The 11,293-nt window shown below is 56.0% G+C and overlaps 1 protein-coding gene across 2 annotated transcripts in view; it reads left to right on the forward strand.

The window, feature by feature from the left end:
* BMP6 (bone morphogenetic protein 6) overlaps positions 1 to 9,036 on the forward strand; it is a 140,740-nt gene extending 131,704 nt beyond the window's left edge. Inside the window, exons 4-7 of one of the 2 annotated variants that reach the window (XM_043450198.1) lie at positions 110 to 307; positions 7,820 to 7,899; positions 8,667 to 8,777; positions 8,883 to 9,036. In XM_043450198.1, coding sequence (XP_043306133.1) covers positions 110 to 307; positions 7,820 to 7,899; positions 8,667 to 8,777; positions 8,883 to 9,032 — 539 coding nt within the window. In that variant the 3' untranslated portion in view covers positions 9,033 to 9,036. The remainder of the gene's footprint in view (positions 1 to 109; positions 308 to 7,819; positions 7,900 to 8,666; positions 8,778 to 8,882) is intronic. The other variant, XM_043450199.1, reaches the window with a different exon arrangement.
* Positions 9,037 to 11,293: the final 2,257 nt, after the last annotated feature.

The raw sequence follows: 11,293 nt of genomic DNA on the forward strand, positions 1-11,293 counted from the left end.
GGCCGGCTTCTCCTCTCTGAGGGTGCCCGGGAGGCTCGGCTGTGCCGCTGCGGGTGGATGCCAGGCTTCGGCGCCACATCCCAGAGGTGTGCTTCGGTTTGCCTTGCAGGGCTCAGCATCAGCCCCGGGGCTGCGGGCCTGGTGGGCCGGGATGGCCCCTACGACAAGCAGCCCTTCATGGTAGCCTTCTTCAAGGCCAGCGAGGTCCACATGCGCAGTGCCCGGTCGGCCCCCGGGCGGCGCCGGCAGCAGGCCCGGAACCGCTCCACCCCGGCCCAGGACGTGTCGCGGGCCTCCAGCGCCTCAGGTGGGTCGGGTCACCGTCTTTCCAGCACGCCTGTGGGCCCCGGGGCGTCCGTGAGGACACAGGATCTGCAGAGGGTTGCAGACGCTGCCCAGCTTCTGCAGGCCCACGTGAAGCCGTGGGTGCCCGGTCAGCCCCTGATTATGTGGGGGCCCCTAGGCCATCAGAGGGGAGCCCTTGTGACCCCAAGATCGTCTGCAGGTTGAGACAGCCTCAGTGTCTGTTGTTCCAGAAAAGCGTCCTTCTGTCTGGGCAGATTTCTCCCAGCTCTTCTTTCCCATGAAGATCCTGGGAATGCCTCCATCTTCTCCGCATCCATCATGTGGGGAGGTGGTGATGTACAGACTTCATGCATTTGTGGAAGGTGGGCTTGTGTTTGTCAGTGCTCTTGGCTGGGAGTGATGGCAAGTCAGCTCCGGCAGCCCTCTCTGATGGGTTTCATTGCTTTTCATTCACCTGGGAAGTTCGGGGTTCTGCCTTGAGATGTGGTGAGACCCACAGGCTCAGCAGATAGTCGGAATCCCTTTTGCTGTGTTCCTTTGTTGGTGGCGTTCTCAGAAAGCCTAGCTCGACACGTGGTGCTCAGGAAGGCAACCTCAGCTTCAGGACGAGAGCGCCTCTTCTGCGGTAGCTTCAGCAGACAGCTGGTCTGGGGTCTGGGGTCGGCCTCAGCCCTGGAGCTAGGGGCTGGGGTGTGGCCCCCTGCCTGCCCTTAACGGACAGGTTCAAAGGGCAAGAGAGAGGAAACAGCCCTCGCTGCCGGAGTGTCAGTTCAGCAGTCCTGCAGACAGGCTCCCTCCCATGCAGAGCCTCAGGGGAGACCTAGAAGTCCAGTCTTCAGAACAGGAGGGAGGGCGTGCAGGCGCTGATATGCAGCGCAGAGCTGGTCAGTGTTGAATTCAGAACAAGGTGCATCTAGCCCAGAAATCAGGCACGAAGTTGAGGATTCACTGTGGGATTTGCAGTCAGAGATCTTGCTTTCCTCATCAGTGCTCTGTAACTTTGCGTGTGTGTGTGTGTGTGTGTGTGTGCTAAGTCGTGTCCAACTCTTCAATCCTATGGACTGTAGCCCGCCAGGCTCCTCTGTCCATGGGATTCTCCAGGCAAGAATACTGGCGTGCATTGCCGTGCCCCCCTCCAGGGGAATCTTCCCGACCCAGGGGCTGAACCTGCATCTCTCTTGCTTCCTGCTTTGGCAGGCGGGTTCTTTAACACTAACACCACCTGGGAAGCCCTACTTTGTGACTCAGGATGAACCTAATCCAGTTCGGCTTCCAGTTACCCAGCAGTTAAGTGGGAGTGGTTGATTCTCGGTGGCTTTGCTGGGATTGAATGAGAAGCATCACTCTGGCTCAAAGATGAGGTGCCTCCAGCCATAGGAAGTTCTTAGCAGGTATGTCAGGCTCCTTGGAAGGGATGTAAAATACGCCAGGAAGATGCATTAACTCTTCCAGGTGACTTTAAAACAATGTCATCTTCTGCAGCTGGAAAGAGTTTGTGGAACTTTCCAAAGCACCCAGTTTTCCTGTGGGAAGCAGTGTCTTCATTCTGGGTTCTGACTCAGCCGTTTCTGTTACCAGTAACTTGGATGTGGAACCACCCAACGTGCTGTGACATTCTGCCGCTTGTCCTCCTGGTGTTTCTTGGAAGCTTCGCCCAGCATGGGTGTTCCTGTGTTTACCACTAGACACAGTCAGGGCTAGGGTTTAAAGAAAAAGAAGAAGTGATGACTTTCCTGTATGCGCTTTGGAGGAAGCCTTCTGAGCAGCAATCATCCCAGGCTTCTCCTCGGGGCATGGTGGTGCAGCCCGCCAATGGCGTCCATTCATTAATGAGCTGCGGTCAGTTTGGTGCTGGGACCTCAGACATGAAGGCAGCTCTTGGGATGCTGATTGCTTTTTTTTTTAAAATGAAATTTTCACTTGATTTATTCTACCTCCCCGCCCCCGCCAGTACACACACACAATTTCTTTTCTAATTGAGAAAACATGTCATCTCTGATTTGGGTTTCCGTGGCATCACTGAATTATTCTCTTCCAAGTCCCTTCAGCATTTTGTTTCCAGTTTGATGAGTTTAAATTAAATATGAATATTAAAGGTGGACTGATTTGTAAGAAGAGGCAAGTACATCTGCTTTTTCTGAGTCTTCCCACGCCCCACCTCCCAACCCTATACCCTGGAAATGGGCTTTGTTCTTTTCAGGGGTAAGAAGGCAGAGTTCCTAACAAACGCCTCTGCCCTCACAAAAGGGGGTTTAAACCTCTTACACTGGAGGGTCCTCCCTCCCCCCACTATCTTCAAAGATCCTCTCAAGATGGTCCAATTAATGATCTGGGTTAGACCCACTGAAGTATTGCTTTACTTCTTTTTTTTTTAAAATGTATTTCTTTATTTTTTGGCTGAGTCAGGGCTTAGTTGCAGCATGCGGGATCTTCGTTGTGGCTCACGGGCTTAGTTGTCCATCCAGGGATCAAAGCTGCGTCCCCTACATTGCAAAGAGGGTTCTTAACTACTGGATCGCCAAGGAAGTCTGCTGCAGGCTTTCTCTCTTTGGTTCTTTCCTCCTTACTTATTCTTGCCATTAATGGGGATGGATGTGCAGAGGCACTTGCTCTTGGAGAAAGGATTTCCAGAAAGATGAGGATCTGCTACCCAGGGGGACGGACCAGCCGGTTCATGCTTTCTTTTTGGCTGTTGTGGGGCCAAATTGCTGCTGGGTCTTCATGAACTTTGTAGATGCTGCTGAGACAAACAGCTGTGGTCGCGTGTGACTGTGCGAGTCCAGGCAGGACTTCTTGAGAGTCTTTCTGGAGGTTGAAGGAAGAGAGTGTTGGCCCCTGCTGCCGCCGTCTTCCACGGTGTGCTCCTAGGGAATTAACATTTCTCCACTGAAACGACCAGCAGCAGTAGCCCACCAGACGCCGTCCTGCCGCTGGGCAGAGGAGCGAGCGTCAGTCCTCCAGCTGTCTGTCGTCCAGGTGAAAGGTGGCAGGGAAATACGCGTCTGTGTTCGCAACTGCGCTGCCGGTGCTGGAGACGGCAGGACCAGCCCTCAGCAAGGGAAAGGCCGAGAGCCCGGCTCCTGTCCCCGTCCTCCCCCGGGTCTGCCGTCACATCTCTCCGTGGCTTCTAGTGGACTTTCCAAACACATGCACCGAAACAGTGGGTTTGGACCCGAGTCTCCCTGGATGGGCTTCTCACCCTCGTTTGCTCTGAGTGAACGAGGGCTGAGAGCTGTGTTGCACTTCTCCAGCGGGCTTGCGTGTGGTCTCGACCGTGTCGTTCATCTTTCTGACACATTTTACTAGTCCTGGTGCAAGCCCACTGGGGATGCCGGTGACGCAGCCACTGACCCTGTGGCGCCCACCCTGCCCACAGTTCCCGGAGCTCATTAGATGGTCTCATTCCACCTGCTGCCGCCCACCTTCTTTCACAGTCTCTTTCTCTCGCGGTCCATGATTTTGCCTCCAGGGGTAGCTGACACCTAACCGACCCATTACAAGAGTTGTGAACAGCCGGCCTTGAGCTACGGTTCCGTGTGGCGATTCTAGATTCCGTTCTAGCTCATTTTTCAAGATCTTTCCAAGACATCTTTGGGGCGGGGATAGTTAATGCAATTTCAGTTCAGCTGGTGAGTCTGAGGTTTTCTGCCATGTCTACCAGCTGGCTGCCAACACCACGAGTGAGACTTGCTCTATGTTTTGGCAGATGGTTTTAAAACATTTTCTGCCACTTGGAACAATTATGTCAGATTGGATTAGCTAACTTTGGGTCCCCTTCATCCTTAATGTTCGTGGTGCCATCACTCAGCCCTGCTGACTGTCATGAACCAGTAAGGTCCCAAGACCCTCCCTCTCTTCAAAATGAGCTCTTCATTGATTCAGATGCTACCTGTGAGCATCTCTTAAATTCTCCTTTCTATCTTTTTCCAGCCCACCCAAACATGTATCTGTAGGAGTCCTAGGAGAAAAGGTGGCTCTGGTACATGTAAATATACTGTTGACCTTCTTATTGCTAGTTCCTATCTTCTAACTCTTGAACGTTCCAATTGGGACCATTCAGTATGCTTCCAGCTGAAGAAAAGTAGAACTCATCACTTGCAAAGCAGCGATGTGGCTACTTTATTATAACTATGCCATCTTTTGCTGTAGCTTTCAGGGAATTTCAGCCCACGGACTAGGAGCGCTTCTCCCCACAGATGAGTGTTTGCTCAGCCTTTTAGTTCTTGGCAGCTGTCCCCTCTAGTTCCTTGTCTGCTTCCGTGGGTGGACATGCCAGAGATGAGTGGGCTCATCCACTAGGGACATGCGATGCTTGGGCAGAATGGACGTGGGTCAGGGCTGTGACCTCGCTGTTTCTAGTTCTTCAAAGGCATTGAGCTACCCTGGCGGCTCAGACAGTAAAGAATCTGCTGCCAATGCAGGAGGCCTGGGTTCGATCCCTGGGTCAGGAAGATTCCCCTGGAGAAGGGCACGGCAACCCACTCCAGTATTCTTGCCTGGAAAATTCCATGGACAGAGGAGCCTGGTAGGCTACAGTCCATGGAGGTTGCAAAGAGATGGACACAGCTAAGTGACTAACCTTTTAAAAGGCATTGGGGATTTTGTCATTTTGACCTTAAATTCAAATTTTAGGGCCAGCAGCTTGGCTCCCAGATGTCTCAGTCAAGAGGTAGAGGCTTGTCCAGGGTTTTTTTTAAATGAAACCAGAACTTAATTCTCCACAGCTGTGGAGGACAAGTGTGGCATGAGTGATTGGAAAGTTAGAATTGTTCCAAACTCCATGTTCATAATACTTGACTCTCTTCTGCCATTAAGTCCCTTTAGGGTAAAATTTGCCAAGGAGTGAAGCTGACTAGACCTTGACCTTCTCTTCCATCCCTAGGGTTCACCCCTTATGAATGTGCTGTTGGCCAGTAGGCTGAATAAATAAGAGGCATAAACAGATACTGCCAGACACTCAAATGATCCATCGAGTACTGTCATCTCCCAGGAGGGCACTGGGGGCCAGGCCCCTCTAGGTGGGGGCTGGGGACAGAGGTGCGTGGACCAGGGAGTCTCCGGGCTCAGCCTTTAAGGGGATGTCTCTGTCATCCAGATTCTTAGCTCCCTATTCTCTTACTCATTAAGACAAAGGCTGAGAAGAGATCAGAGCCCCGATTAGATGGAGCCGTGTGAGACCTTGAAATCTTGCAGCCACAAATGAGTGAGATGGGGCTTCACTGTTGCCTCTTGTGCTAACCATCCCACTGTAAACAAAATCGAGACACGGAAAATCAAGCTGCCCTCTCCCCGCCGACCACCCCCCCCCCAAACACTTGATGAGATTATTGACACCAGAAATCCTGCAGCGTCGTGGTGCAGGAGCTGGGCTTTCTCTGGCAGGCCTTGGAAGGCCCCATGCATCGTGGGGTACGTGGGGGCCAGAACCTCCTCTGGGAGAAGCTGGTGGATCCGGCAGAGGTGGGACAAGAGCGTCCATACCGGTGCAGACAGAGGTGCTGGGGAACAGCTGCTGTTTGTCCCTGACCTTGTCATTCAAGGCTGGAAGGGAAATGAGAGCAGGGAATTGTTGCCTCTAAAAAACAAGTTTCCTCTGGGAGGACTAGCCTGAGCTCGGAGAAACTGGGCTGTGTGGACAGCATGCTCTGGGCGCCCGCTGTTCTCGTGTTTTCCTGGCCGAGTGGGGCCTGCAGCTGGTGTGGCCTGGGGTGGGGGAGGGGGCAGGACCAGCCCCCACAGCCCCAGGGGGTGAGGGGGCGTCTGCAGAAGCCCTGGCTCCTCCCTCGGGCCCTGGTTTCTTATGCCGCCCTGGCCCTGGTTTCTTATGCCGCCCTGCCTCTGTCTCTTCCCTCCCGTGTTTCTCTCTCTCTCTTCCTCTTGGGGCTGGAGAGGCAGTAGGCCTGCTGCCTGGACCCCTGGGCTCTGGATGGGCCAGGGCCACCCAGACTGGGATGCCGCCATCTCCCCAGGGGCTGTGCAGCCCCGCCTGGGGTGTGATGAGGGCCCTGCCCTTCTCGTCCAGCTCCCCCCCCCCCTCCGCCGCCACCCGCTCTCCTGAGCATCTCCCAGCCTTTGGCTCCAGGAGAGAAAGAGCCAGAACCGGGGGTGGGATCGTGGGTCAGCCAGAGCAGTGTCAGTCGGGAGCCCTTGCCCACGTCATCTCAGTTCAAGCCGGCAGGACGAGACACTTCCCCTCCTGCATCCTGACACCAGTCGGGGGTCCTCTGGTACGGTTCCGTCCTGACCTCTGCCTGGGGTGGGCACAGGTGCCACGAGGCCAGGGGCTCTGCCCCCTTCCAATGCCCGCCCCCCACTCCCCCAGTGGTCTGTGTACTGGGGGGATTCAGGGCTTCCCGCAGCGCCCCTTCCCCAGTCTGATGATACTCTGGAGCAACTCCTGGGCCTCGGGGGAGTGCTGCACTCAGGATTCCAGTTGGATTATAAGGGACGCGGGGCTCCCTGCCCCTCCCCAGGGATCCGCAGGTCGCGCTCCACACGTGGACGTGCCTGCCCATCCGCGGGCTCCCCCGAGCCCCGTGTCCAGAGCTGTCACCCGGGGCTCAGGACTTGACCTCCATCGCCACCGCCCCCTTCCCCTGAGGTCAGGCTGGCTTGAGTTCCAAGCTGTGATCCCGTGGTGGTCTTTCTGGGGAACAGCCCCCATCCTGGGCTCTCTGGGGACCCTTGAGGAGCTGGAGTGATCACGGAGGAGATTCCACGGTTTGGGTCGCTCTTCACGTGTCCTAACACTCATCCCACCATGACCGCGCTTTCCCCTCCCCCTCCGCCTGTCCCTTCTCTGACCTCCTTGGGGGGGGGGGGGGGTTCCTCTCCAGCCCCACCCATGCACGGCGTCCAGATTCTGTTTTGTGCTGGAGTGAGCTGGGCATGTCACGCGTCACCCCTGCTGCTCCCTGAGTCCCTGGAGGACAGAAGCCTCGTTTCTTGGGGCACCTCGGGGAGGGCATGCCGCCCAGAAGCGGCTCCGTCAGCCCTCGATGAGCCAGGGGTGGGAAACCAGGCTGGTGGGGCCCGACTCCAGAGAGCGCTGCTCTCCTGGGGTGGCTTAGTGCGGGCTGGGGGACACTGACACGGTCACGGGGCTGGACAGCAGGGCCCCCCACTCCTGGCCAGGCCTGGCTCCGGGGCGCCCCCTTCAGGAGGCCCTTCCTGGCCCCTCCAAGCTGTCCTCAGGGCCCCCGAGCAGCTTCAGGACAGTCCCGTTAGAATCGGAACCTGCCGGCGTGTTTGTCTTGAACGTAAATCATGTCCTCTGAGTCAGGGCTCTGGGGCGTCTTGGTCCAGTAGGGGATCACGACACGCCCCTGTTGCCGAAAGGGGTCCACTCAGGTCAGCGCGGGCGTGTTGCGACGGGAGCCGGTGTGCCCGACCCCGGGGTAGGGGGGAGACTGTGTGTCAGATGCCCGAGTGGCTGGCAGCCGCGGCCAAGCGTCGGGGTGAGGCTGTGAAGGAAGGCATGAGTGAGTGACCGGGGGCGCCTTCTGATCCCCAGCAGACTACAACAGCAGCGAGCTGAAAACGGCCTGCAGAAAGCACGAGCTCTACGTGAGCTTCCAGGACCTGGGGTGGCAGGTGAGTGCTCCTGACTGGCTCGGGGTCTCCTCTCACCCTGACGGCGGCGGCCGGCGGCAGAGACCTTGCGCCTCAGGGTCAGGAAGGTTCCTCCTGGGAAGGTACTTAGGAGCCTTTCAGATGCCCAGGTCTTGGAGGGCAGGGGGCGACAGCCCGCCCACTTGTCCTTGAAGACCGCCCCCCGACCCCGCCTGCCCACATCTCTCTAGGGAGCCCCAGGCTCTCGACCTCCGAGTCCCTGCAGCTCCACAGCCAGCCCAGAGTTCTTCCCTCGTTCTCTCTCGGGCCCTAGGGCCAGTGTTGCTTTGGGCATTTATTTCAACAGTGTGCACTGGGTTTCCAGAAAGGGCTGGAAAAACTGACCTGACAGTTACTAGCTCACCCAGACTGGAAGGGCACCTGTGTTCTGCCTCCTTCCTGAAGCCACTGCTCAGGCAAATTCCAGGTGCCACGTGACTGGAGATGGTTCCCGTGTGCAGGTGGCATTTTGGGGACAGGGGTACCCTGGACTCCAGGAGGCACCTCTGGTCCAGGTCCCTGGAGCCCACCACCTGCAGGCCTCCAGGCAGGCCGGGGGCAGGGGGCTCCCAGCGGGGGGAACCAGGGCTCCAGAGCCAGACTCGGCAGGTCTGCACCTCACTGCCCCTCGTGTGTCCTTGACCCCGTGTCTGTCGCTTAAGCTGCCCCGCCTGAACGAGGCTTTCTCATGGGGTTCGTGCAGGGCGTGTGTGCTGACCCCTTGTCGCTTCCTTTTGCGTTCGGTTAAGGACTGGATCATTGCCCCCAAGGGCTACGCTGCCAACTACTGTGACGGAGAATGTTCGTTCCCTCTCAACGCGCACATGAACGCCACCAACCACGCCATCGTGCAGACCCTGGTGAGCGCTGGCTGGCTGGCTCCACGCCACGGGTGGCAGGGGGCGGGGGGTCAGCCGGGACCAGGGACTGTCCCTAACTGCTCCCTCCTCCCGTCTCTGCAACAGGTTCACCTCATGAACCCCGAGTACGTCCCCAAACCGTGCTGTGCGCCCACGAAACTCAACGCCATCTCGGTGCTCTACTTTGACGACAACTCCAACGTCATCCTGAAGAAGTACAGGAACATGGTCGTCCGAGCCTGCGGCTGCCACTGACTCCAGCCGTGCGCGCTGCCTGGACTCCCGGGTCACGTCTGCCTTGAGAAGCCCACGGAGGCCCCCGGGACGCAGGGGGCGACCCCGCCGCCACCTCGGGCTGTGGCGGCGGCCTCTCCGCCTGACACAGGTCTGAAGGGACCCCGTCCACCCCTTGCTCACACCGTGACCGTTGTGAGTAGCCGTCGGGCTCTAGGAAGCGGTGCTCGAGCGTCTGTGGTCTGCAAACGTAATTGGGAAGGGTTCCCCTCTGCACCCTCCCCAAACCCACCGAAACCCACCAAAACCAGTTACTGCTTTAGATCCAAGCTCCTTGTGGTTTTAGAGAGTAAATAGGGAAAATAATCTTGAAGTAAAAGTCTTCTTTGGCTCAAATATCAGCGGGTTCAGTAGTTTCTCAAAGGCCGAGTTTGCAGATCACAGGAAGGTTGGCCCTCTGTTCTGATCTGGCCCGGGAACGCAGGTCTCGGCTGGGCAGCCCGCAACTGCGTGCCTTTTGTCTCAGTCTTGCTGTCACGTGTGGGCGTTTTGTTGGTGTGAGAACATACTTATTTCAGTTACACTAGAGCCTTTACCCCTCTCCTCGCCCCGGCATGTGGTGTTTTGTGCTAGAACCAAAAGCAGAGATAGTGACCCCCATCTTTGAGGGGGAGGCTCCATGGAGGAGAGGTCTTTTTAAAGCCATCGTTTAACCGAGCGACCCATCCGCACCCCTTCCTGTGGGGGCTGGCTCTCTGAAAAGCTCATTTATGTCAGGAACATCACCTCTTCTGTGTTGGTAATGCGGTTCTTTGATGGGACAGCATCCCGCGTCAAGGGGTTAAACCAGTAGAGGCGATGGGCTGAGGACTTTCTAAGTCATCCAGACTTAGGAAGGCGTTAGGACAGGCGTGTGGGTTGGGAATCGAAATCACGGTGTTCTCCTGTTGAAAATGAGACTCAAATATGAGAATGTTTTTAAGATGTCTTTTTCATGATCATGTACTAGGAAACCAATTTCATACTAAACTGATTAAATAATACATTTATGATATATATCTGCACTTACAGCTTTTTTGTAAATAGAAACTATAATTTATTGCCTATTTTATGTTTTGCTGTAACATTTAAGGAAAGACCAGACATTTTTTTTTTTTAAAGTTTATTTAGAAAGTATTATAGTGTAAACAAATTGTACACTTTGATTTTCTGATTTTCTTTTAAAACAAGACTCATAATGCAAAGCTGAAGCCACTCATGAGGATTGTGCTTCTCTAGAAAGTTGGGGTTTTGTTTTTTTTTTAAAAGAACATCTGTGAACCATACATGATTAATAAAGATTTCCTTTAAGGCAGAGGCTGGCCGGGACCCTGCTGTTACCGTCTGCTACAGACAGCGGACGGGGTCTCGTTTCCCAGGTTCTTACCACCAGGCACTCTGTGCTAAGCGGCCGCGTCGCCTGAGCAAGGGCGCTGGGGCGCAGGGTGTTATCAGGAAGACTAACCTTAAAGGAGCCTAGGCCTAGGGCGGCTGATTTCCAAGGGCGATGATAAGAAGGCTTCATACCCAGGATGGCGTGACTCAGGACGCCAGGGACGTGGCCGACTGCAGCCCCGCCTGCCTTGGTCTGGAGGGCAAGCTGATCCCCTCTGCCCACAGGAGACGGGCGGGCGGCCTCCTGGAAGGCAGACCGCCACCTGCTGCTGTTTCCGGTCTGGGCTCCGCTGTGGAGCCGCGGGGTGTCCCCGGTCCCTGATACCTGACCTGGGAGAGTTCGTGCAGCCCTCCTGCCCCCTCCTGGGGGGCAGAGACAATCAGAACCTTCCTAGGAGTTCTTAGAAGGGTCATGACGAGCCGTGTGGAACTTCCTACATCCACAGTTTCAACAGGAGACTGTGACTCCTGACGTTCACAGGGACTCTGGCTCACATCCCCTAATGAAATCTTTCCAGGAAAGACAAGTATCCCTTCAACAGTAATAAGCAATCGGTCAAGTGTCAACACCCACACGAGGCTATGGCAGCGCACTGTCTTCCTCAGGCACATGTCGGGCACCACGGCTTTCACGGCGGCTCACGGCCCTCCGTGAGAGGCACCTGCAGAGACAGGAGGTCCAGGATGGGCTGGAAAAGTGGCTCTTCCACAGGCATTGGGGGTCTGTGTGTTAAATCCGCTCCAAGCTATGGACCAGCCACCTTAGGAACAAGTCATGTGACCAAAGCAACTCAACAGGGCCACAAGGCAAGGCCACCTCTAGGACTCGTGGGCCCTTTGAAAACCAC

Source organism: Cervus canadensis, chromosome 28, assembly GCF_019320065.1.
Source record: "Cervus canadensis isolate Bull #8, Minnesota chromosome 28, ASM1932006v1, whole genome shotgun sequence".
In the NCBI taxonomy this organism is placed as follows: Eukaryota; Metazoa; Chordata; class Mammalia; order Artiodactyla; family Cervidae; genus Cervus; species Cervus canadensis.